The sequence below is a fragment of the Mastigoproctus giganteus genome, chromosome 3, assembly GCF_048544385.1.
Source record: "Mastigoproctus giganteus isolate SK-2022 chromosome 3, ASM4854438v1, whole genome shotgun sequence".
NCBI lineage: Eukaryota > Metazoa > Arthropoda > Arachnida > Uropygi > Thelyphonidae > Mastigoproctus > Mastigoproctus giganteus.
The window spans coordinates 30,057,639-30,085,110 of NC_143577.1; the positions used below are offsets into that span (position 1 = coordinate 30,057,639).

At 39.9% G+C, this 27,472-nt stretch overlaps 1 protein-coding gene across 1 annotated transcript in view; it reads right to left on the reverse strand.

Annotated features, from left to right (window-relative positions):
* Swt1 (Swt1 RNA endoribonuclease) overlaps nt 1-27,472 on the reverse strand; it is a 259,608-nt gene that overhangs the window by 191,750 nt on the left and 40,386 nt on the right. Inside the window, exon 3 of the mRNA XM_090370461.1 lies at nt 6,592-6,982. Coding sequence (XP_090226587.1) covers nt 6,592-6,982 — 391 coding nt within the window. The remainder of the gene's footprint in view (nt 1-6,591; nt 6,983-27,472) is intronic.

Consider the following 27,472-nt stretch of genomic DNA (forward strand, 5'->3'; position numbering starts at 1 on the left):
CCAAATTATTCGCTGTATGATTTCTTTCGCCTCAAAGGTGGTACTGGTGCATATGTCCGTTCTGATATTCCCTGTCAGAGACTTGGCAATTTGGAATCTCCTCTCTTTGATCTTCTCTGGCTTAAAATCTCTCTACCTCATTGTGTCAAATTCATCTGTTGTCTCTACCGTTCTCCCAACTCCACTAATCACTTTGAGCTCTTTAACTTCCTCTCTTTGCAGCTTGACTTTCTCCAGTCCAACTTTCCTAACAGTGAGGTAATTTTCCTTGGTGATTTTAATGTTCACAACGCCAGCTGGCTTCCGTTTTCTAGTCACACTGACTCACCTGGTCGAAATGTTGAGGCTTTTGCAATTACTAATGACCTTGCACAGATTGTTCATTTACCTAAAAGAATACCGGACAATCCTAATCATACAGCCAACACGCTTGATCTTTTTCTCACAAAAAACCCTTCTACGTACACAATCGAAGTGAGAGGTCCTTTAGGCACTTCAGATCACAACTTGGTGATTGTCTCTTCTCCAATGGAACCTTTATCTCATGGCTATTCCCAACCTCGTGTTGTTTGGCATTACAAGAATGCAAAATGGGATGACCTGCGAGACTTCTTTTCTTCTTTTCCTTGGTGGGATTACTGTTTAAAAACTGCTGTCAATGTTTGCTCAGATCGTGTTAGTGAAATTATTCTTGCAGGAATGGAATCCTTTATCCCACACTCCACTTTAAAATCTCGTCCTTTACCTAAACCTTGGTTTTCCAATAAATGTGCTAAGGCTGTTCAAGAGAAGAATGTTGCATATTGTAATTGGCTTGTTTCCAATTTTTCAGTTTCATTTTCTGCCTACACCAAAGCTCGCAACAATTGTAAAGCAGTTATTAATCAGTCGAAACTAGAGTTTGAACAGGCTAAGAGTTGAAAACTTTCTTCTTGCCCTAATGGTAGCCGAGCATTCTGGTCCCTTGCCAAAGCTATTGGCCGCAACTTTTGCCCATCTCTGCCCCCACCTCTGTCCAAACCAGATGGTTCTGTTGTCACTTCAGCCAAGGATAAAACTGATCTGCTAGCATCCCATTTTTCTTCCAACTCATGTATTAATGATCTTGGTAAAACACCTCCCACAATTCCCAACACGCTCCATTCAATGCCTCCTGTTGTCTTCCGTCAAAAGGATGTCAAAAGGATTTTGACGAATCTTGATGCTAAGAAAGCTCCAGGTCCCGATGGTATTTCTCCACTTGTTCTCAAAACCTGTGCTCCTGAACTTACTCCTATTCTTTGCCGCCTTTTTTCGCTTTCTTATTCCAAAGGTGTTTTTCCTTCTGCTTGGAAATTTGCTCATATCCAGCCAGTTCCTAAAAAGGGTGACAAATCTCTCCCATCCAATTATTGTCCTATTGCAATTACTTCCACTCTTTCTAAAGTAATGGAGAAATCAATTAACCAGCAACTCTTAAACTACCTAGAAACCTTCCATCTGATCAACGATCGCCAGTATGGATTCCGTCAGTGTCGATCCACTGGTGATATTCTGGCTTACGTTACCCATTTATGGACTAATTCAATGGAAAGGTTCGGTGAAACACAAGTAGTTGCTCTTGACATCTCAAAGGCTTCCGATCGTGTTTGGCATAAAGGTCTTCTAAACAAGCTTCCATCTCATGGCTTGCCAACTGTTTTTAGTAATTGGTTATCCGGTTTTCTCTCTGATCGCTCACTGAGGGTGATGGTAGATGGCTCTCTGTCTTCCAACTTCTCCACTAATGCCAGTGTCTCGCAAGGTTCAGTTCTTTTCCCCACTCTTTTCCTCTTGTATATTAATGACCTTCTTCCATTGACTGGAAATCCTATCCATAGTTTTGCTGATGATAGCACATTGCATTCCACTTTCCATTTTGAGAAAACTTGTCCTGCTCAATCAGCTTCAACTTCTCGAAAATCTGATGATAGCACATTGCATTCCACTTTCTATTTTGAGAAACCTTGTCCTGCTCAATCAGCTTCAACTTATCAAAATTATGCTACCAATTCCTTAAATGCCGATCTTTAGGTAATTCTCCAGTGGGGCAAAGACAACTTAGTTGATTTCAACCCTTCTAAAACTCAGTCTTGTCTTATATCTCGCAAAAAGGATTCTTCTGCTCCTATGCTTATATTTAGTGACACTCCGATTTCTAGGCAAAATGATATATCTCTTTTGGAGATTACCCTGACTTCTAATCTCACTTGTCACAAACACATTACAAATATTGCTTCTTCTGCATCTAAAAAACTTGGTTTTCTCTTTCGCTCTCGGCGTTACTTTTCTTCCAAACAGCTGCTCACTCTGTATAAATCGCAAATCCACCCTGCCATGGAATATTGTTCCCATATCTGGAGTGGTGCCCCCAAAACCTCTCTCAGGCTGCTTGATTCCATTCAGAAGAGGACAGTTAGGTTAATTAATGATTCATCTCTAACAGACTCCGTCCACTCACTGTCTCATAGACGTGCTGTTTCTGCTGCATGCCTCTTCTACAGATACTTCCATGGACACTGTTCTTCTGAATTGGCTTCTATAATTCCTGCTCTCTCTTTCAAAACAGTCTGAACACATGCCGCCACCAGCCAACATCCATTTACTGTCCAACTTCAAACTCACAGAACCAACTTTTCATCTTCCTTGTTTACTCATTCAACTGCCGTTTTCTGGAACAACCTTCCTTCATACGTATTTCCTAAAAATTACAGTCTACAGAAGTTCAAGTCCAATGTCAACAAATATCTTCTTTCGTCTTCTCAACCGCCAACCCAAGCACGGCACTAAGTACTATAGGTTCTAATACCTCTCGTGTTTGGGGTTTACATAAAAAAAAAAAAAAAAAAAACTGATTGGTAATGAAAATGCAAAGATATTTTGTCCATACAGGGTACAAATGCAGTTTGGATTACAACGTTTAACACTTACAGGTCATCCTCATTCATTCACCGCTTAATACATCTCACTCAACGCAGTACCTTGAATAGGATGGCACTTGCTTTTTGAAGTGAAACTCCAGATACAAGGAGTAACTTGTGTCTGGAGTGAAAAAAAAATCGCCACGAAATGATTCATCGCCCCACAATTGTACCAGGCACGAGTGACAGTGCCGTACGTACAGCGAAGCATGACGCAATCGGTATCCCCACAGTGCAGCCACGGTGTAACTCGCATTGGTGTCATGTTTACGTTTTAAATCGCTATATGTATCTCAGCTTCTAGTACAGATTTTAAAAACCAAAGTATTTCATTTTCTACTGTTATTTCATAAAAAATTGACGGTCTCACCAGGCGAGTTACCCGTCTTTGCACCCTTTCAAGAAGCTCGATGTCTTTCTTTAGGTGCGGTCTCCATACTTGAACACAGTATTCCAAGTGTGGTCTAGCAAAAGCCTTGTATAATGGGATTATCACGTCCCTATCTCTACTTGCAAAAGTTCAATAGATCATCGATAGGACACCATGCGCCTTCCTTGCAACCTGTTTATAAGCTAGTCTGTAATTAAATAAATCATAAAGGAGATTAGACAAGCGAAGGCAGATTGCAAGAAATCTTTGGCAAAGGATGCAAAGAAAAACAGCAAAGAGTTCTTTATTTATGTAAACACTAGAAGGAAAGAGATGAATCAGCTAAGTTCACTTAACATAGATGGTTCTACTATTGATGATCAAGCTTAAGTAGCTGATAAACTGAATGAGTATTTTGCATCTACATTCACACATCAGTTATTCAAGGAGGGGAATGCAAGAAGTTTATCAAACTCTAACAGGAAGCTACATGCTTTTGTAATGCCTGAGAGCAAAGTGGGAAAGAAATTGTTGAAGTTAAACATAAGGAAGTCACCACTTGGGTGGATGGGATCTCTCCAGTTGTATTAAAAGAGGCTGCATAGGAAGTAAGCAAACCCTTAGCCATAATTATGAAAGCTTCCTTGGACACTGGGGAGGTTCCCATTGACTGGAGATGTTCAAATGTGTCCCCAATTCACAAAGGGGGATCAAAGGTTTACAAGAGTTATTACAGACCTGTTAGTTTGACTTCTGTTCCAGGGAAAATAATGGAGACACTGGTTAAGGAAGCGATGCAGGATCATCTAGACAAGACTGCAGGTATAGTTCAGACACAGCATGGGTTTGTTAAGGGGAAGTCTTGTCTGACAAATTTGATTGTATACTAAAAAAGGAATTGGATGCAATGAATAATTTTGATATCATATACTTGGATTTTAGGAAAGCTTTTGATACCGTGGCATGTGGAAGACTACTGTACAAATTGGAGAAGCATGGTATTAAGGGCAAATTGCTACAAAGGATAAAAGGATGGTTGAATGGGGGAAAACAGGGAGTAGTTATCAATGGATACTGCTCTTCGTGGACTGGTGTTATTAGTGGAGTCCCTCGGGGTTCAGTGATGGGCCCATTGTTGTTTTTGGTATTTATCAATGATATTAATGAAGGTATATCCGGGTTCATGTCTAAGTTTGCAGACGATACGAAGGTTGGCAAGATTGTTAATGACAGTAATGATAGTATGCTACTGCAACAGGATCTGGAAAAGTTGAGCAGATGGGCTGAGAGGTGGCAACTGAAGTTTAACATTAACAGATGCAAAGTACAGCATATGGGTAGCAGTAACCGCAGAGTACCGTATCAACTGGGTGGTACTACACTCAGGGTAGCAGAGAATGAAAAGGATCTGAGGGTAATTGTGCAGTCAGATATGAAGTTTTCTGAACAGTGCAAAAAGACTGCAAGAGTAACTCATGGTGTCTTGTCAATGATATACAGGAATTTTGCCAGAAGGGATAAGGGATGAGTGTCCCCTTGTATAGGCAATGGTCAGGCCACACCTCGAGGCCTACAGACCTGTATACCAACCTTTTGTTCCACTCACCAATCTCATTTCAGGAAGGATGTAGAGCTGCTGGAATGAGTACAGAGAAGGGTAATGAGATTGGTGAGTGGAACAAAAGGTTGGTGTTACCAAGAGATGCTTAAGTTCTGCAAATTGCAGCTTCTGGAGACTAGGCAACTGCGAGGTGACCTGATTGAGGTGTATAAGACCTTGAATGGATTGAGGAAGCTAAATGCTAATGCAATTCTTCCTTTTGCTCAGATTACTCACCCGAGGGGACATAAATTGAAATTGAGGAAAGACAACTGTAGAACAAATGTGAGAAAATTCGCCTTTAGCCAGCGGGTGTTTGATAGTTGGAACAAACTTCCATCTGATGTAGTGGAGGTTAGCAACTTAAATAAATTCAAAGCAGAACTAGACAAACATTTGGAGTGAACGGATGGGCGAAATGGGAAGGGTGTTTTTTTTTTTTTTGGCTGATGCTATAAGCTTGCTTTCTTGCATCATATGCCCTACTAATGCTAAGTGATGGGAGCAGTAATAAGGAAATCAGAACAGAATTGAAATGGATAAGACAGCATTTGAGAAGAGGAAGCAGATAGTCACAGGAGGAATGGATATCAAGTTAAAGAAAAGATTACTTAGCTGTTTTGTACAAAACATACTCTCTGAGCCTAAGACATGGACAATAAAAAGGAAAGACGTTATTAGCAGAATTGAAGCTTTTGAGTTGTGGGTGTGGAGTTGTTGTTGTTATTTGGTTTTTAGGAGCATTAGCAACTAAGGCCATATTGCTCCGGGGATATGCGGTGGTCATTCCCTGACCTTTCCGCATCCTCTGTATTTGGTGGTCAAGGGCTCGAACCCCGGCCTAATCAAGAAGCATGTTCTACACACTGCTGCTCTTGCCCACCTGGCTACGGAGGTGCCGTGGGTGTGGAGGAGGCCAAAAAAGTTCTAATAGAGAGATAAAGTAAGAAATGAGAAGAGTCGAATAAAATTACAGTTTGATAAAGTCTACAAGGAAAAGAAAGAAAAACAGGATTGGACAGGTCTACTTGTGGCTGTCTTGGCATTCTTAAATTTTTAAAAAATGTTATTAAAAGAAAAGTTATGATAAGATGAAAAGGAGAACAAATATGTTGCATGATTTGATAGTCTGGTGGGTATGTTGAGCTGAAGGAGAGGTCTACAGATATGAAAGATGGAAATGCAATTGAATTTTGGCTGTCGCAGACTTGTCATTTTTTTAATCTTATTTTGTCATCCTTTCCCCTCCAAAAGTGGGGGAAAGGGAAAAAAAAAAAAAATTGGCAGTCTCCAAGTTCCAAGGTTTTCAGTGTTGTGACTTGAAGACCATACATTTGAAAAACAGTTAAATTTTCATAACGTTACAAGAACAGTTAATGGTTATTAAATTTTCATATACTTGCATTTCAAAGTTTGCATTAGTATACTTGTCATTTTTTGAATCATCATCCTTTGTCATCCTTTCCCCTGCAAAAGTGGGGGAAAGGGAAAAAAATGAAAAATTGGCAGTCTCCAAGTTCCAAGGTTTTCAGTGTTGTGACTTGAAGACCATATATTAAGTATATTAAAAAAAAAAAAAGCCTATGGCTAATGAAAAAACCATCACTATGCACATTTTAATATCACAACCCAAGCAGAATATAAGATGGCAGTATTTTATAAATATTTATAAAAAATATTACCTTTGACAATTTCTTTATTTTTTTGATTTGCTAAAACATTTTTATTAGGACTGAAGTTTCTGTTTAATTTTTTGTTCGGTATTTTAAATGATAACTTATTGGAAGTTTTCTTTAAAATTACGTTATTGTCTTCTGAAACTTCTTTTCTGATTATGCGTTTTCTTTTAGAATTTAATTCAGTTTTCCTCTGCAAAGAAACAATAATATCCTTTGGTAGAGAACCAGTTACACCTTTTAGTACACTACGCCCTTTTTCAAATACTACTCTGTTATCAGATGGAGTGTTTTCTTCTGTCTTAGCATTCTTAAGGTTCCGTTCTAATACAGCACCCTCTTTCTTGCTAATCCATAAAGAGTCGGACACTTCTTTCTTCTTTTCTTTCTTTGAAATCTGAAATCAAAAAAAATATACAACTTAAAAAATAATTTTTTATTAATATTACATTTTTTTAATTAAACAACTGAGTTATTATTAGTATTCAGTCTATAAATAAAAATATACACTAAAACCTTGACTTAACAGACTATATGAGGTATGGAAAGCTTGTCAATTAAAATTGAAAGAAATGCATTTAGTTGTTGATGCTGCAAGTACGTTATGAAAAAGTGCTGTACTATAAAAAAAAAAAAAGAACATTTACTTTTGTAATACTGTATTTTACAGTAATTAATTTACTGTGTGGAAAAGAAGATATTGAAAATTTGGCATGTATCTGAAAAGCTCTCAAGCACTCTCAACTAGAGGTTCGCATGATACCAATTGATGCCTGGCATGCTCATCAGGCTGATGCAAAATGAGGAAAATCTTGGCTCCCTTGCAATGTCTACAATGTGAATCATCTTGTAAAGGGCACAGGACATATAAATTTGTTTTTATTTAGGTTTTTCATAAAAGCAGGAAATGTAAACATGACTAAAATACACCATTTCAACTTTAATTTTTTAGGCAAATTTGTTTTATAGTTAATTAAAATATTTTAACTCCATACAGATAAAAAGTATGTTTGGTGGATGCTGTCTGTTATTTCCAAGATCCATTAAATTGAGGATTTACTGTACTAAATTATTATCTCAACTAATCTGAAAAGTCTACTTTTGTCAAACCATATGACCATCAATCACATAGTATTTCTTTCCCTATCTCCAATATATCTTGATTATTTGGATACAGTAAGAGGTACTCAAGGCAGTTTTCTATCCACAATTCAATTAATATCCTTCTTCACAAAGTTCTACCAGCAATGATAAGGAATTTTCTTTAGGCTGTAGAATCAAGTCTAAGTTTGAGTAACAGTAATAAAATAGCATACTGGTAATTGTTAATGCATACAAGCTTCAATTTATTTAGCATATAGTCTAGGGCAGTGTTCTCAACTGAGGGCATGTCCCCCTTTCCCAGGAAAGTGGTTGCTAAACGGCACAAGACACATTTTAAGTAAATAATGATTTCCCATAGTGCATATTAATTATTCACCATAATTAATTCATCATATACAAGAGGATATTGCTGACCATCTTTCACATTACAGATGTGGGGCTCATTCCTATAAAAAGTTACACTACCTTTTTGTTTTTGATTAGTCTGTACGTCCAGACCCAGATAATGTTTTCTGCCTACCATACTGACTTTCATACAGTGATAGCCCAATGCTGCCATTATCAATAACTTCCTGAAACTGTCAGCAATTCTGATAATAAGTAAATGTTCTAACTTCCTCATAGGCATTTTTTGTGAATGATGTTCATTACGGGGTATTAATCTATTTATCATCTGTGTGTGATGTACATGCACTGCATGGAACATTGTTGGAAACCAGTAAGCTACATTTCGGAACCATTAGCTCGCTACTATAATTTTCTTTTTTATACTTGTCTTTGTTATCAAGTCCACAAAAACATCTGACATACAACACACTTAGGTTACAGATGCTCTAGTGTTTATCTGTAACAAGCAAATTGAAATTATGATTTGACTTAAATTTTTTAAAAAATATATTATCATAAGCTGTTGTTTTTTTTTTACAGTCCATTAAAATTTAGTTAATTATTTTAAATTTTTTTTCTTTTGTTGTCTGAGTAATATATTAATATCTAAAACTTTTTTAGATTAATAGACAGCCAGAGTCGTCATCGCAAAGTTGCAGAAGTACATGCACTTTGAATAGACTATGATTCGAGCCTGCATGGCTGCTAAATATGGTTAATGATTGTATTCGTTTTTAAAATAATTATTGTAAACTCTTTTGATCTAGAGGTCATTCAGGAGTGTAAACAAGAACTTTTTATTATTATTATTAAAGTTCAAAGTTGTCTGCTTTTGGACTTGGCAATAGCTGGCATTTCCCAATCATATCAGATCTAGTTAGTCTATCTTACTTTGACTTATTTCATTTTTTATTATTAATTTTTATTAGATGTTTTATTAAATTTTTATTAACCTAGTTTGCAGATAATATTTTTGGATAGTTTGAAGGATTTGCTATTTTTTTTTAAAACAAGTCACTGCTAGCAATTTTCTTGCTTCCCCCTTCCCCTCTGTAGCTATATGGGAATGACTGTATTTTGTTATCTCCCCCCATTAATTTTTAAAGAATATTTCCTTGGGTTTTATTTTTATGCTCTTTCTCTCTAGTGATAAACTTAACTATTTAATAGGTCTTGCAATTTTTAGTTCTTAAGATATGTTTACTTTAGTGCCTGTTCATGAGAGGTTAACTATTATTACAGTTTGCTTATCAAGCTTTTCTTGAAATTCAAAGGGAAGGCCTTGAACTCTCTTAATATGACTTTTTCAAAGAAATGCTGTGGTTACTCATTCTGTTTAAGAATGAGTGCCTCGTGAATTTCACAATTCTTACCTTCATGTTGATTTGGTGGTTGGGGAGAAATGGAAGCTATATCTGGTGTTCCTTGGACAGTGTCAAGGAATCTGGTCATCTGTCCTTATATCTAGGATTCGAATGTTATGGGTTATCCTCCAGTTCTAAGGAAAAGGGAATGTCTTTGCTGTTTTTAGTATGAGAGTGAAAGCTTTCCAAAATCTTTCTCCTGTGGCTTAAAACTACAAGGATATCTATATTCACATTCTAGATTCAAAGCTTAAGCTGTGTGTATTACTAATACTATTTTAAGACCAACAATCTACTTTTGTACTGTCTTGTATGGTCACAAGAGAAAATGCCTTCCTAAATTAGCTTGCATATTATATTTCTAATAAATAAAAAAAGCAAAAGATGGCCACCAACCATAAATCGCTATCAATAGTATCATTCACTTGAAATTAGTTAGATCTGTTGATACAGTTTTATAGTTGAGAGACCTGAGCATTAATATCAAAGCAGAAAATTATAAGAGATAAATATCTGAAAAAAGCAGAACTTAAATTTACTCATAACAAGGCAAAGTGAGTTAAATATTTTAATGAGGCAAACATTTTTTGCTGTGTATCAGTACTTTTGTCTTAACTCAAGAGTGCTGGCATAGCAGCTATCAGGCACAATGCAAAAAATATTGTTTGTTCAAGATTAACGACACTTTCTATATCTTCCTAAATATAGGCAGTTTTGCTAGAGCAATGTCTGAAGGGAAATTTTGTGGATAAAGTAACTGCACAAAAACAGGTGAGGTGCAGCATAAGTATTCTTGCAAATTTTTGTTTATTGATCACACAGAACTTATTTAAGGGCATATTATGAATGAGCACGTGCACGCACACACCACTGTGTATGGTTACATTAGAATGTTTATTGTCTAAAAGTTATATGTTAATGATAATAATAAAAAGTTAAGTTAAAAGAGGAGAAGGTGTTTAGCTGACATTTCAAAGCCGTTTTACCTTCTTCCTCTTGGTTGGACTGGTAGCAGTCTTACAAAACAGAACCTGACTGATTTAGATAAGATGTACAACCAATTTAAAATACCCAAATTTAAAATATATCAGTACTCTGTTTACTCTCCACTTCTATATGCTGTAAAGTATGGACATCAGCTGCTTCCAACACAATAAAAATCACCATTTGCTGCCAAATTCTGGATTCTAAAGTGGGCTACCAATAAGCATAAGCTCCCCCACCTCCAAGAATAGGAGAGCAGCAATAGCCAAGTCACTCAACATAAAGAGGCTTCCTGCTCAAATAATGTTCACCACTTAGTCACGACAATTCATCAATTAATGTCAGGCAAAATTTCTGCACTCTTTTTCAGATATGCTGCTGGAGAATCCTGCAAGCAGCCCTCAGATTAACTCCTTCACTCTACCCCCAACTCAACCACTTACATCTTTCTAGATGCTCTCCCAGGTTGAAATTGTTGATGCAGACTTAAAAAAAAAATTTGTGACAGTGGTGATTATCCAACCCTCCGAGCCTGGTATCACCTGCCCATAAGGACAACCTTACTTCTCCAATACACCAATGATTTGGTGAATGCACTATCACACTACCAGTGAATCCAGAAACATCTGTGGTGACCAGTGATGGTCACCACAGATGTTTAGAGGATGGCTGCTAATTGATACCTCTGACTTGAACATTGTTACACCCATTCCGAAACTTATTTGCAACACAAATTCTTCAATCACCATGAGTAAGCTCACTAATCCGAGAATTCTTTATGCTCTTGCTTTTCTCACTCACTGATAACTGATGCAAAGGCATCAGTTATTAGTGAGTGAGATATTTTACCTTTGGGCTTAAATCATCCTCAATATAATGTTTTATATACATTATAATTCCTAGGGTTTAATTTCCTTTTTAGTCTAATTTAATCATTTTTTATATTTATATTCTATATAATATTATTTATATAAATATTCACTTCCTACTTCCTCTCCATCTGACATGGTATGCCCCTATCTACTGTATTTCCCCATGTATAAGACGCACCTTAATTTTGGGGCCCGAAATTTGAAAAAAAAAATGTATTACATAAAGTTATTGAATTGAAGTTTTATTCATCATAAAATTCATACAACTCATCACTGTCAAAACTCCCATCCATTAGCTTGTCCTCATCTGTGTCTGATGACGAATCACTGTCTTCATATATTGCCTCGTCCTCAGTTCCATCTATGGCATTTGAAATGCCACACTTTTTAAATGACTTGACAACGATCTCAATCTTGATATTATCCCAGGACCTTTTCACCCAGGTACAAACTTCTCCTACAGTTGGTTTCTTCACTCTTCCTGCTGGTGTCAAATTGTCCCCAGAAGACTTCATCCATTGGTTCCATTCGTCTCTCATGGCAGCTTTAAAGGGTTTGTTAATGCTGACATCAAGTGGTTGGAGCTGGGATGTCAAGCCTCAAGGTATGATGGCAAGTTTTGTTTTTTTCTCTGCAGCAATCTTCTTGTATTTTTTATGTGTGCCCTGAACTGATCAAGCACCAATAGGGCAGGTTTGCGTAAGAGTCCACCTGGTCTCCTGCTCCAAACTTTCTCAAACCAGACCTTCATCCTATCCTGATCCATCCAACCCTTGTCATGAACGCGGACAATCACTCCTCGAGGAATGTCTTCTTTTGGCATTGTTTTGCATTTGAAAATCAGCATAGGAGGCAGGCAGCTTGGTTCCGTCGGCACAACAAGCTAGAACAACTGTATAATGGCTCTTTTCGTGTCCACTTGTCTTCACAGTTACAGTTTTCACCCCCTTCTTATCAACAGTTCTGTTACTTGGGACATAAAATTGAAGGGGGACTTTGTCCATATTTGCAATCTGTCCCAACTCAAACTGATGTCTTCCGACATTGAATGACAAAACGATGAAATTCAAGGACCTTCTGCTCATAGCTTTCAGGCATCTTTTGGGCAAGTCTGGTGCATGTACGCATGCTTAGTCCATTCAGTTTCATGAACCTGAAGCACCAATTGTGTCCTCCTTTGAAATCAGTAACTTCTTTTTCATCAGCAATTCCAATTGTCCTTTGCTCCTCAATCCATATCTTCAATTCCCTCTCTAAATCAGGTCATTTTGCTGACTTGCCTCTAATGGCCTTCTTCTGCCATGGCGTTTTCAGTAGGGTTTCTTCTTCCCGTAGCCAGTCTCGGATTGTTTTCTCAGTTGGAGGAGGACCAAACTTACGTTCAGCAGCACGATTTCCATTCTTTTAACTTGAATTCAGCACTGTACGAAAATTTTTTCTGAGCCAGCGCCTCCATAGCCAGGTGGGCAGGAGCAGCAGTGCATAGCACACGCTTCTTGATTAGACCGAGGTTCGAGCCCGTGATCCACCAAATACGGAGGATGCAGAAAGGTCAGGGAATGACCACTGCATATCCCCGGAGCAATATGGCCTTAGTTGCTAATGCTCCTAAAACACCAAATAACAACATTTGAGCCATTTCTGGGCAGAACGTGGCAAAATGTAACCTAATATACCGGTAACAAGTGCGAAACAATGAGCGCAAAGACAACAAGCGCGAAAAAGCAGGAAATGCAAGTAAACAAAAATCTACAACCATTGTATAAGACACATTTATAACATGTTAACCACTTATATAAGTGGTTAACATGTTATAAATTATATAATTATTAATATATATTAATAAGGCCCCCATGGCTATGAAAGGCCATACTGCAATTGCAATATGGCCCTTCACAGAAACACATATACAGACTGGCCTCGATTAACGCAAATAATTCGTCCAGTGAGCGTATTGCACAAATTGGAAACACGTTAATCGAATGTAATAATCAATAGAAAAAATTATGATTAGTCCGTGACCTTCGTGAATGTCCATAAAGAATTTTAAAAATATCTTTTAAATAACTTTTTACTGTATACCATGTAAAAGATAATAAAAATAATTATATAACTATATCTACGATCTAGAATTAAATGTTTATTGCATAAAATACATAATGAAGAAACTAAACTAACTATTTGCTACGGAAATATTTGAACACAGTTGTTTGAACAGTTTTGGCTTTCTTTTTTTCACCATACAATTTCTGATAGCCAACAACAAGCTTCTCTAGACCCTGGCAAAATAACATGCTTCTTTCGATGTTAGGATCAATATCCATTACCTTTTGTTTGAGGTTCTCTGCGATACGAAAGATTTGCCTCGTTCTTTTACCATTATCTTCTTTGTGGTAACATTTTCATCTGGCTCACAATCTTTTTCTTCAGCTTCTTCATACGCATGCTGTTCCTCTATTTGAAGGAGATTGTTGTCACTTAGCTGTTCTGAATGCGAATTCAGTGATTCTCGAAAGTTAGCCATATCCAAGTATTTGAAACCAAGGTCAATACCAAAATTAGTTATGTCTTCAATAACTTTTTTGAACGATTGCATAAAATCGTTTGTGCAATGGGATAAAAGATGCTTCCAAACTGCTCTCATATTGCTGGCTGTCACAAGAACTTTTTATTCTTATTATTAAAGTTCAATGTTGTCTGCTTTTGGACTTCGCAATAGTTAGCATTTCCCAAGCATATCAGACCTCATCATCATCATCATCAGCCATTTTCAATCCACTGCAGGATGAAGGCCTCTCCAGCAACTTTCCAGTTCCTTCTGTTTTGAGCACTGGCCATCCATTTACTACCCACAAACACATGAATTTCATCTATCCATCTCCGCCTTTGTCTTCCAGGTTTTCTTCTAGCTCCTCTTGGGTACCATTCTGTTATTTTCTTAGTCCATCTGTCATCATATCTTCGAGCTATGTGTCCTGCCCAAGACCATTTTAGTTCTTTAGTTTTGATAAGAATGTCCTTTACTTGAGTTTGTTGCCTAATCCATGTGTTTCTCTTCTTATCTAACTGTCTGATTCCCAATATGATTCGTTCCATTCTTCACTGTGTAGTTCTCAGCTTCTCTTCCATTCTTTTGGTGAGTGCCCAAGTTTCACTTCCATAAGTCATGGTGGGGAGTATACATTGGTTCATTATTTTACGTTTCAGACAAACTGGGATATTGCTCTTCAGTTTGTGACTATATTTCCTGAATGCTATCCATCCAAAATTTATTCTTCTCTTGACTTCCAGCCATTTATCATTATTACAGCTAATGACTTGTCCCAGATAAGTATATGACTCCACCTTTTCAATTACTGCTCCTTCAATCTTTATTTCCCTTTCTGTGGCATACTTGTTCATCATTACTTTTGTTTTAGCCATATTCATCTTTAGTCCAAAATCCTTACTAGCTGTGCATAACTGATTAAGATTTTCCTCTAATTCGTTGGGATCGTGGCTAATGACCACAATGTCATCTGCAAATCGTAAATGGTTTAGGTACTCTCCGTTCACATTGACTCCTTTCTGCGACAAGTCTAATCTTCTGAAAGCTTCCTCAAGGGCAGCAGTAAACAGCTTCGGAGATATTGTGTCTCCTTGTCGAACTCCTTTCTCAATTTTAAATTTCCTACTGTCTTTGTCTAGTCTAATAAAGGAGGTAGCACTCTCATATATTTTCTTCAAAATCATAATATATGGGGTATCAATGCCTTGTCTTTCCAGTGCCCGAAACATTGCCTTATGCTGTATGGAGTCAAATGCCTTTTCATAATCCACAAATGCCAGGCATAATGGTGTTTTATATTCATTTGCTTTCTCCATTAGCTGTGATATTACATGAAGGTGATCCATAGTTGAGAATCCTGTCCTAAAGCCAGCTTGCTCTTTCGGTTGATTCTCATCAAGTATTCTGTCTAATCTGTTAGTAATGACCCTTGTGAACAACTTGTAGATGTGGGATAGCAAGCTAATTGGTCTATAATTTCCAATTTCTGATTTATCTCCTTTCTTATGCAGCAAAACTATGATTGCATTATTCCACTGCTTAGGTGTCACACCTTTTCTAATGCACTTTGTGAAGAGCCTTGCCAGTTTTTGTGTTATGTCTCTTCCTCCCAATTTTAACAACTCCACAGTAACTTCATCTTCCCCCGGGGCTTTCTGATTCTTCATTTTCTTCAATGCATGTTCTACCTCATCAGGAAGAATATTGGGTATGTCGTATGTGTTGCTACTTTGCAATCCATCTTCCCCACTGCTGGCATCATTCCCCTGCTCCTTGTATAATTCTCTATAGTAGTCTTCTGCTATTTGAATTATGCCTTCTCTGCTGTTTATAAGTACACCACCGCTATTCTTCAGTTTCAGTATCATTTGTCTTTCTGTATTACTGCTCATGGCTGCTGATTTAATTCCTTTGTTTTCCCTTAATGCTTGTTCTACTTTTCTTGTGTTAAATCTTCTTATGTCCTCTCTGAGTCTCTTTCTAATGGCTTTGCATAAGTCAGTATACTCAATTTTCTCCCTGTCAGTGTTTTTCTTGCTTTTCATTTGTCGTCTTCGGTTCATCATGACAAGTGTTTCTTGACTAATTTTTTCTTCTCTGGATTTCTTTTTCCCTATAGGTTTCTTGGGCTTTATCACTTTCAAAAAGTTGTAATATTCCTCATCGATATCTTGGTCCTCAGCAGTCTGCAGAAGCTCATACTTGTTCTTAAGTTCCAGTACATACTGCTTTTTCTCCTCTTCTGTTATCTCAAAGACCTTTGTATTATTTACTCGGGTCAGTTTTTTCCTTTCCTTTCCTACATCTATATCAAGTGTACATCTTACCATTCTGTGATCACTTCCAACATTTACCTTATTCAGGACAGTAACATCATTCATAATATATCTTCTGTTAGTGAGGATGAAGTCGATTTCATTAGTAGTTAATCCATTTGGACTCTTCCATGTCCACTTTCTGTTCACCCTTTTCTTGAAAAAAGTGTTCATTACTGACAATCCTTGAGATTCTGCAAATTCCACAAGTCTTTCACCTCTTTCATTTCTTTCACCAATTCCAAAATTTCCTATAGTTCCCCTTTCTGCGCTGTTTTGTCTTTTTCCAACCTTAGCATTGAAGTCTCCCATAATAATAGTGTAGTGGGTTTTCTGCTCATCTAGAAGACTCTCCATTTCTGTATACATTTCTTCAACCTCTTCATCATCATGGCTCGATGTTGGTGCACATATCAGACCTAGTAAGTCTAAATTAGTTTATCTTACTTTGACTTGTTTCATTTTTTATGAAATAAGTCAAATATGGCCCTTCTGCATGAGTTCCCATGCTGCATGAATGTTTTAATGGCCACTCATATGTTATATTTTTTCCAAAATTCTGGAACAGAAATTGCGTTGTCTCCTGTTGTAGCTTGAAGTGGTTGTGCAAATGTTCTACGGAGATAGCAAGCCTTGAAAGTGGCAATTGTCCCTTGGTCCATAGGTTGCAATAACGAAGTTGTATTCACTAGTAAAAAATCAAATTTCACATTTTCATTTAAGTTGCCAAGTGCAGAAAGATGTCCAGGTGCATTATCTAAAAGCAACAGAGCTTTAAATGTAAGATTATTTTTCTTGCAATAGGCTCCAACTGTTGGACAGAAATAAGACGTAAAGCAGTCTTCAAATAGGGTTTTGGGTCATCCAAGGTTTTTTATTTAACGCAAAATGACTAGAAGAGTTCGACGACTGTATCCTTTTAAAGCCCTAGGATTTTGTGTACGGTGCATAAGCATAGGCTTTAATTTAAAATCACCTTCAGTATTACCTCCTAATAAAAGTGTTAGTCAATCTTTTGAGACTTTATACCCAGGTTGTGATGCTTCATTTGCAGCCAAATAAGTTTTAGTTGGCATCTGTTTCCAAAATAGGCCCATTTCGTCTACATTAAATATTTGCCAATCATCGTATTCACCATCCTAAATGATTTTTTGCAATTCTGCAGGAAATTTGGCTGCAGCATCTTCATCAGCACTAGCAGCTTCCCGTTAGTTTAACGTTATGCAGTCCTGCTCAATATTTGAAACATTCAAACCACCCTGAACTAGCAACAAACGTTTCAGTCTCCCCTTGATAATTTGTTTCTCTGAGCTTAGTAAAAATATTAATAGCTTTGCTCTGAATATTGATTGGCCCTAGATAGTGGAATTCTTTTTTGATTGCAATCTTCTATCCAAATTGATAAAAGACTCCATTTAAATCATTATTGGAGTTCTGTTTCTGGTATTTTGTAAAACAAAAGAAATTGATGAAACTTTACCTTTCTCTTTATATTCATCCTTATGGCTCAAGATAGTACGTACCATATACTCACTGTATCTTACGATTTTCTCATGGTTTGCACCACTTTCATGTTTTTTAATAACATAAGTTTTTCAGCTAAAGTAAAACTTTACATTTTTTTTATTGCAATCACATTGTTTTTCACTCTTTCTTTTATCCATAATTAACAGGGGTAGAAAATTAGAATTTTTAAATGTGTCCACACGTGACTTTATTAGCAGGAGACAAACAAGTAACATGTCTGCTTCTGATGGTTGATGGAACACACTGAGGCAGACAGCGGGCAAATGCTTGTTTATTGGCCGTCAGGCGCTTAGCACGCAATTCGAATCTTTTTCAACTATCACATAAAAAAAAGGATCGCGTTAACTGGAAATTTGCATCACGTAAGGTAAACAGTGGTATAATTTTTTCAAATAGCAGTAACTGAAAAACGTGTTAAACAAACTCGCATTATGTGAGGCCTAGCTGTATGTTGTATATATCACTGTCATAGCCGAGTGATTATGCACGAGGGTGTAGTACATGTGCTAGTGACTGGGTATTTGGCAGTCATGGGCTTGAGCCCGTGACTGCTAAATACGGTGCTTTCTTGTATTCTCTCTATCTTGTGAACTCCTCTGACTGTGAGATCATCCCAAACAGAAAATTTATTTATTTTATCTGTTACACTCAAGCTTTCCATATTCTACAGATAAAAAAAAAAAGTCTTCATTTCCAAGGTATTAAACATTAATCAAATTATAAAACCATATAAAACTGCAAAACATTTTATATTCAAATTTATGTCAAAATATGATGAGCCAAATTTATGTCATAAAAATATGACTCTGTAAAATGGTTTTAAACAGTAAAATCATACTAATATTGACACGAATAGTGTTGTTCTACTATATGAATCACACCAATTACTCAGTTGAGAGTAATCAGTGTAGAAAAGTACATATTAGCAGTGGCAATGTGTTTGTTATTTGAGTTTCAGGTTCCACAACTGCCCAGTATGGCAATTGCTAAACTGATATTATAGGAGACTATATATCTCTTTACTTTTGCTGAGTTAGCAGATTTGATTATGATTTATGGCGACATTTATAAGAATTTTGTAGCTACTGTTTGCAGATACACCAAAGAATTACCAACTTCGAGTACCAAATCATAAAACATTTGCAGTTATGGAGAGATGATTTAGAGAAATAGGTATGCTGAAACCATGAGTAAACACTGGTAGAGAGAGATTGACAAACTCAAAACGTCAAAGGGCACATACTTTGTGTTGTTCAAATATCTCCCATTACGAGTAAAAGGTTTTCGGGTCATGTAAATGTTTCATCTGCAAATGTATGGAGGACTTTACACAAACAATTACTGTATCCATTTCACAGTATGCAAGTACAAAGTCAAATGTGTCTGAGTTTTTGTGTGGTGGTCTCCAGGGTTCCCCCCATATGCCACTGAGTCTTCTGTACTGGGCTGAAGCTAGCCATGTGTGTGTGTGTAGTATAGTGTAGTGTAGTGTAGTGTAGATTTGTGAAAGTGTAATGTTTGGAAGTGTTCTTCTGTTGTAGGCTGCCAAGCAGGCATTTAGCAGCCAGGTGGGCACCCAACACATGGTCGGGCACCCCCGACTCCCATCCCCAGTCCACGGAAAGTACCTGTAGGCAAAGTAAGAGTCATCCCTGGAACAGGAAGAGAGAAGCTGTGAAAGCCAGACAAAAGATTTTAGGGCAGTGAGTTGATCCCATCCCGAAAAGGGGTCGGCAGGTCCACCTCATGGTGGATCCCCAGAGGGGCTGAATCCTACCCTCAAAGGGTCAGCAAGTGGTTCCTGGTAGGGAACCTACTAAGCAGAGGCCTGATTCCCACTTAGCTTGGCTGAGTCAGCTTATGTAATTCCACCCCATCATGAGGTCAACAGTCATGATCTGGAGTGTCTTCCAAGTTTAGTTGTCATTATCTGTGGGTTCATTCTGTTTGGAGTTCCACTAAGATATAGATGGAGTCCACAGGTCATGTCCGGGTAGAGTCCCGGTTCGGTGAACCAGCAGACATCGTCATCGTCATCGTCACTTGAAAACACATTCTGTGAAGTCACTGAAAGCTACAGAGTTTTCCTTTGTTTGTATAAGTAGTGTTGCTTGTTCCTGTGCATATACCTCCATGAGAATTTGGGGAGGCGTTTGCAGGTTCTGGTAGCTTGGATAGGTAAAAGTAATGTGGTGGGCTGTCTCCAGCATTCCACAGGTGCAGTCAGGGGTTTGTGCTAGCTCCAATGCATGGACTTTGCGTGGAGCATTCAGGATTCCATATCCAGTTAGTAGAAAAGTCAAAAATAGACTTAGTATGAACCATCTGTTAAGCTGTTTTGGGTGTTCCTGTACTGTAGGCATGTAATTATGGGTGGTTCTACCCAGCAGTTTGGTGCTTCAGGCAGTCTGCCAGATGGAGATCATTTCACATCTGATTCTTTTCTTCTCTTCTTGGATAGCACTGTTCAAGTCCAGAATTATGTTGTTACTGCTGCACGGGAGGTTCAGTCTTTTGTGGTATATTAAATAATGGTATGCCACCTCGAGGTGAAGTGATAACTTGCCAGATAGGACCTGCAGCAGAGTATAAACTGTTCTGCAGGCACTGGAGGTCATAAGGAGAATGATGCATTGTGCTTGGGCTAGTTGTCATTTTACTGCTGTGTGGTCAGCTCTATGGCTTCAGGTGCTAGCCCCATAGGTGGCTATTGGGAGGAATATGCACTCATAGTAGAGCTTTAAGGTTTGCCCCCCTCAAGTCCCCAGTTCTTTCTGGTACCCCCAGGAGCTTGCCGGAGTACTTCTTAATCCTCTCCTTGATGTAGTTTGCATGTTCTCTGAAGGACCGATTCTCATCCAGCAGAACTCCAAGATATTTAATATGGGGAGAACTTGGTTGGGTTCAGGTGTCCTTTGAGGAGCATCTGTTGAGTTTTTACAGCTGAGACTGTGGTTTACACAGCTTGTGGTTTTCACACCACTGAGAGATCTAGAACATTGTTGGCTGTTTCTTCCAGTTGTTGCCTGGAATCCCCTTGCAAGACCATGGCCAAATCATCGGCATAGGATACTTTTGTAATGTTAGGGTGGTGTTTTGATTCTACGCAAGAGGGCCCAGTATGGATCCTTGCAGGCAACCCCTGGTTGTTAGTCTAGTAACTTCCTCAGTAGGTGTTTTTGACCACAAAATGGCAGTTGTTCGGGTAACTGGACACTAGGCGATACATTGGTGCAGACACCCTGGCCTCTTGGAATCTCTCCAGGATGCTTTGCCACTACAGGGTGTCAAAGGGCTCCACTGAAATCCACAAAGAGGCCAGGGGCATATTTTTTACTGGCTAGCAGTGAAAAATCAGTGCTACTGGCTAGCATCATGGCCCAAATGGCATCTTCAGTATGTTTTTCTTTCATGAAGCAGTATTATTGGTCTGAGTGGGGGGCCCTTTGAATGATAGAGTGCAAGGAATCTTCTAGCTGTGACCTTTTCCAGTACTTTACTTATAATGGGTAGAAGGGAAATCGGCCTATACAAGTCTGGTTATTTTGGTGATTTTTCTGGGTTTTTGATGATTATCTCGAAAATCATCAAAAATGCAAGCATTTAGTAGGTGCTCTATGACCTCTGGTCTCGCGGTCCATATCCTTTTTATGACCACAGCTTTGAGCATGTCTAGGTCGGGATATTTTCCAGATTTGTTTGACTGGATGGCCTCCCCAATGTGGTGTGCTCTTATGAGCCAGGTGGTCAAGTCGGGCTGGTCTGGAAAGTGTTCTCTTGTGCAGAGGTATCTTGTTGGACTATGGTGTGAAGGAGGGCTTCTACAGATTCTGCCCAGGTCATTGGCAAGCCTGGTAGAGTAGTGTACATCTCAGTATAATTTTGTTCATCACGAGTTTGTAGATCAGATCCCATGGGTCCTAATTTCCAATTTGCTCAATAAATTTTTCCCACGATTTCTGCTTCTCATGGTAAATGGCTGTATGGAAAACTCTTCTGGCCTCTTTATATACTTTCTGTAATATTTCCACATCTCCAGCCATTCTTCTATCCCTTCTGGCCTGTTGGAATTGTCTCTTGGCTGTTCTCATCATGTTCCTAAGGTTGGTGAGATTTGCAGTCCAACAAGATATGCAATGTGCCAAGGTTTCTTCTTGCATTGGGATATAAAGGTGATGCAGGCCAAAAACAGCATACATTGGAAAGCGATGGCTTGTTCTTCTGCTGGAAGTCTGCTCATTCTTTCCAGATTATCTGGAGTTGTAAAATCCTTGATATATTTTTCAAAAGTGTGCCAGCCTGCTCTCTTGGTGTTGAATGTACTAGCTTCGTATTGAGATCACTGTCTGATATTGGTGGTAAGTTTGACTGTGACGGTGATCATGTTGTGATCGCTAGTTGTCCAGAAGGTATTCCGCAAATTTTTGATGGAGTTACGGAGTTTGTTATTAGTGAGTGTTACATCTATGTATGAGCTGCCAAGACGGGTCACGCATGTAGGGGGTGGCCGGGAACGTTGTAGATTTGCAGGTCATTAGAAAGGATGATTTCTTCTAGAAGTTCCCCCTTTACGGTCTGTAAAAGAACTGTTCCATAGCTGGGAGTGAGCATTTGCATCTGCTGCTATTAGGATTTTATGTTGTTGTAGATTGTTGATTGAGCTGTCCAGGCAGTGCACAAATGGGTCGATTGGTTGCATGTGCTGGGAGCACTGCATGTGCACAGCAATAGCATGGAGTTTCCAATGGGACCTTCGATCGAAGCTGCTACAGCGTGAGGGGTGTGCAGCTACATTAATTTGGTAACTATGATATTTGGATCAAAGATAGCAATTGCGGCCCAGCAGCACGTAACCATGTTTTCTCCTTGGCCAGTGGTTGTAGCAGTGGATGACAGCACCCTGTCACCAGTGGGCAGGTGCTTAATGGATTCTCTATATGTGTATGGTTCTTGTAGCAATAGAATTTGTATTTTCTTTTTTCCAGAATCTTGAAGACCTGATTCATAACTGTGAGAGATCTTTGACAGTTTAGTTGCATCACTCTGAGAGTAGGACTGCTTTGCCAGTTGTTTTGTTATCTTCGTTATCAATGGTTGGTTTCGGATTTAACAGATTCCTTGGTTCTCGGGTACTCTGGACATCCAGGGTCTTTAAATGAGTGGTTGGAGTCCCTCTTATGAAGCTTGCAGCTGGGGCACTGAGGGGGGGGCTATCTTTGTTAGGGTATTCTGAGTATACGTGTCCTGTGGAGGCACTGTGTCCACAGGTGTTGGCTTCCTGTCAGCAGGTTTTTGCTGAATGGCTATATCCTAGACACCACCGTGAAATCTTTGGTCTTGTGCATCGACCATTGGAGGAAAATTCTGTTGTTTTGGATTTATGGACCCAGTTACTTCGATCACCCAGTTCATCAGACCTTTGTTCTTCGACTTGGTAGGAAATCTGAATTTAATGGTGTTCTGTGCCTCCTGTGGGATCATGTCAAGGCTCCTCAGGTTTTTGTTGTATATCTCATCTAGGATGTCATGCTTGATCAGGTCTTTAGGAATGTCAAATTATCATGGTTGGACCCAGTCTTTTTGCAACTCCCAAGTTCAGATTGAGGTCTTTTAGTTTGGATAATGTCTTTATCTTGTCCACTTCATGGGAGATGGCTGTTTGTTTGTTATTTGGTTTTTAGGAGCATTAGCAACTAAGGCCATATTGCTCCAGGGATATGAGGTGGTTATTCCCTGACCTTTCTGCATCCTCTGTATTTGGTGGGCACGGGCTTGAAACCCGGTCTAATCAAGAAGCGTGTGCTACGCACTGCTGCTCCTGCCCACCTGGCAGATGGCTGTTTCTATCAGCCCGCCATTGTTTCTAATATGTTGTATACTTTTTATTCTGATTTCCTTCAGATTCTCCTTCATTTGTGTCATACAAACAATCCTTGTTGGATATCAAAAGGTATAACCTTAAAAAGGCAAACTGCCAGATTTTCACAGAACATACAGCAGCTGAGATGCAAAAACAGAAAAATGAGTGGTCAGGCAGGAGAGCGGTGGCTAGGTGAGACGGAGGTTGAGGAATCCCCTTTCTCCTTTCCACTAAGCTGTGGATAGTCCTTGTCTGCCAGCTTCTCCAAACCCACTGCAGTATGGTACGGATCGCCAAAATGGCCGCCTTCTTACTCACACGTGCTGTTCATCGCTCCGTGAAAATGTGTCTGGATTATGCGTTTTAAGTTTAATATGGTAATTAAATTGTGTACTGAAGGATTTATCTACATCAGTGGATCACAGTGGTGAGATTTGTTTTCAGTTTTATTGGGTGAGATAGTGCATTTCAACTCGTTTTTGATTCAACGCTGGCAACAATGTGTCAGCTCACCACGGCGGCATTGTTCTAGCGTTGGAGAGAGTGGCATTCCACTTATTTCCCTGCCACCGCGGTTGAACTGCACTCTTGACTGGGGAGGGTGACCCCCTGTGTTATATATTGAATCACAATTTAACAGAAAGCTTTTGAGAACTAGAACCTGTAGTGTCTGCTAAGGAAAATATGTTTAATCTAAATTTTAAGCATTCGTATATTCCAGTTAATTAACAGTCGAAACCAACAGCAAGCTTAATGTTCATTCAACGCAGCCGAACCCAGTGATATTCTGCTTTAGGCAACACGTCACTTAAGCTCCTGGCAAGGTCAGGTGGCGACAGGGTTAGTGATTGTTTCTCCCCCACTCCCACCCACTGCTGCATACTTTCTCCTGTAGTCATCGAACGGAAGAAGTTCACTACCACTACTGAACAATGATTTCTAAATTTCTAATGTGCTTCCCCCACCACCCACCCCACGTGGAACCTAAAATGTTAAAGACACGATTGATAACCATGCACCATAGACAGAATTAACACCACCGTTGTACTTGTTGACCCAAAACCTACTAAAGGTAGTCCCAGCTCCCTGGTGTTATCCCCCCCTCCTCAGTGACCTGCGGGGGTTAGCTGAAACTTTGACACGCCATATCTCGGCTTGGACTTGTGCTACGAACTTGTAGTCAACGCTATTTGCAATCTTGTGAATCACTTTTCACAACGATACGCATTACATTCGTTTATCTGGAATAGCTCGGTAATCCGAAGTTTGGTTCAAGATGCCACAAGAAACTGATAGCAACACCGCCCAAATAAACACTGCTCCGCAGGAAACAGCAGGCAGTACTCTATTGGAAACTGCGCAGCTTGAGTATACAGAGGAAACGAACTCCGCACCCAAGCGGAAAAATAATAAAAAACAGGTCGTCGAACAGAGTGACAGAGAGACAAGAAGCCAGCAAGGAACAAGAGGAAGTCAGAACATCCTCTGCTCTCAAGCAGAAAATACCAACAATGTAAAGGAGGACGAAAATAGCGAGTCGCTAGATCCGACTCTCCCAGAGGGGACGGTACTGGAAAAGACCCTCGCCCTCAGAACAACGTTAGAGAACCTTCTGAAAGATACCAGCAACAGAATAACTACTGGACTTCGAGGAAAAATAGTGTCCATCTGGACAAAGCTGGAGACAGTCCTACTACAAACCAACCTAGAGTGTGAAACAGCTAAAGCGAAACTGGAGGCCTTCCAATCCGTGGGAGCAGACCAAATGTCACAGCGCGCTCCCTCGTATGCGCAAGCGCTGAGGACCCGACCGACTGCTGACCCAACTGCAACTGCGACTACAGCGATGAAACGCAGGACCCTCCTGCCAACACGACATTTGGTAATACTGCGCCCGACCTCCACAGACGAAAACAGTAGCAGCGAACAGGTCAAAAATCTAGTGGTCACAAAGTTGGCAGACGACTTCAGAGATACCAAAATAAAATCGGTAAGGAAGACCCGAAACGTAGGGATTATCATCGAGACTCAAACAAAAGAGGACGCAACAAAAATCCTACAAAATGAGAAGATTCAAACACTCGGACTTGAAGCCCTACACCCTAGACGCAAAGGACCTAGCATCAGAATATATAACCTCGACAATGATCTGACACCAACTGCTCTCCAGGAGGAACTGTATTACAGAAACCTCCAGCACGCACATCCGGAAGAAGAACCCGCCAACTTGATTATTCCCAAGTTCAAGACGAAAGCCAGAACAGGAAATGCTTGCCACTGGGTCGTCGAGTTGTCACCAGCGGCCTGGGTCACGCTTAGCCAGACCGACAGAGTGTTTATAAACTGGGGCAGTCACCGCTTTAGGGAACACGTTGCTGTCCCTAAGTGTTTCAGATGTTGCCGGTTTGGGCATACCACTCATACCTGTGCCCAAACCCAACCCACTTGTGGCCACTGTGCAGAACGTGGCCACGACTTCAACACGTGTCCGAATAAAGACAAGCCGCCGACCTGTGTAAATTGCAAATTCCATAAACTACCAGCAGAGCACTCAGTTAGGGATAACGAATGTCCAGTGTACTGTAAAGCAAAGAGCACTTTCCAAATGAGACTAGATTATGGCCACACGCCCTAAATCCTATAACATCAACAGGGTTAAATTCATACAACTGAACGCACAACGGTCCAAAATAGTAGCGGCGCAGCTCACAAAGAAGGTGAACGAGGCAAATCTCGACATATTCCTCCTCCAGGAGCCATATGCATATCGCAAGGAGGTCAGGGGTTACCCCCTGGCCTATAAGATAGTGCAGGATAACAGAGAAACACCCTGGGCCTGCATATTGATTCGGAATCCAAATATAACGGCAACAAAACTAACCAACTACTGCACATCCTGGGCTGCATGTGCCCATATTATCACGCCCCTGGGTGAATTTTATGCGGTATCGCTATACTGTCACCCAGGTGAAGATATACTACCAGTAACCAGATATCTGAGGAGCCTCCAGACAGACTTCCCAAACAGTAAAATTGTCGTGGGAGCGGATGTGAATTGCAGGTCCCCAGCGTGGTTCAGCGAGACCATGGATAGACGTGGAGTACAGAACGGGCAACAACTTGAAGACTACTTAGCAAATAGTCCGTACACAGTCCTCAACCGGCCAAACAATCTGGCAACGTTCTCTAGTTCGATGGGGGAGGCCACAATCGATGTCTCTCTGGCTACCAGATCCCTCGCTGGCCACCTAACATCGTGGACCGTCCAAGAAAGCTGGACCACGTCGGACCACAGGGCCATCACGTTTGAGCTCCAGCGCTCCCTTAGTCGACACCAAGCAGTGAGGCAGGCACAGCCAAGATATGCCATAGAGAAGGCGGATTGGCCACTCTTCCAAGCCACACTGACCACAGCAGCCCAATCGTTGAACATCATTGGACTCAGCCCGGATCAGCATCAGATGACGGTCGCTGGTCTCATCACTGAAGCTGCCAACACCTCTATCAAAAAGAAAAACCCAACCCCGGGGGCTGTACCCTGGTGGTCTCCAGAGCTACAGAGGCTTAGGCAGGAGGTGCACAGGAGAAGGAAACTCTTCCAGCGGGCAAGGCGCTCCCAGCCGGCAGCGGAAGTGGAGGCACTGAGACAGAACTTCCGAGATGCAAGGAACCTATACACGGCAACCATTCGCCAGCGTAAGATGCGCAGTTGGGAACACCTTGTTTCTACCACTGGGAATGATAACCCCTGGGGTGTGGTATACAGAGTAACCACAAACAAACTCCCCAGGGGTGAGACCATACCAGCGACGAGGACACGGCAGGGTACTTATACCCGGACCTGGCAGGAAACAATTATTAACATCATGGATACCATGTTTCAAGACCATCTTGCCCCCTCTACCCCAGAGCAGATAACCCTCTGT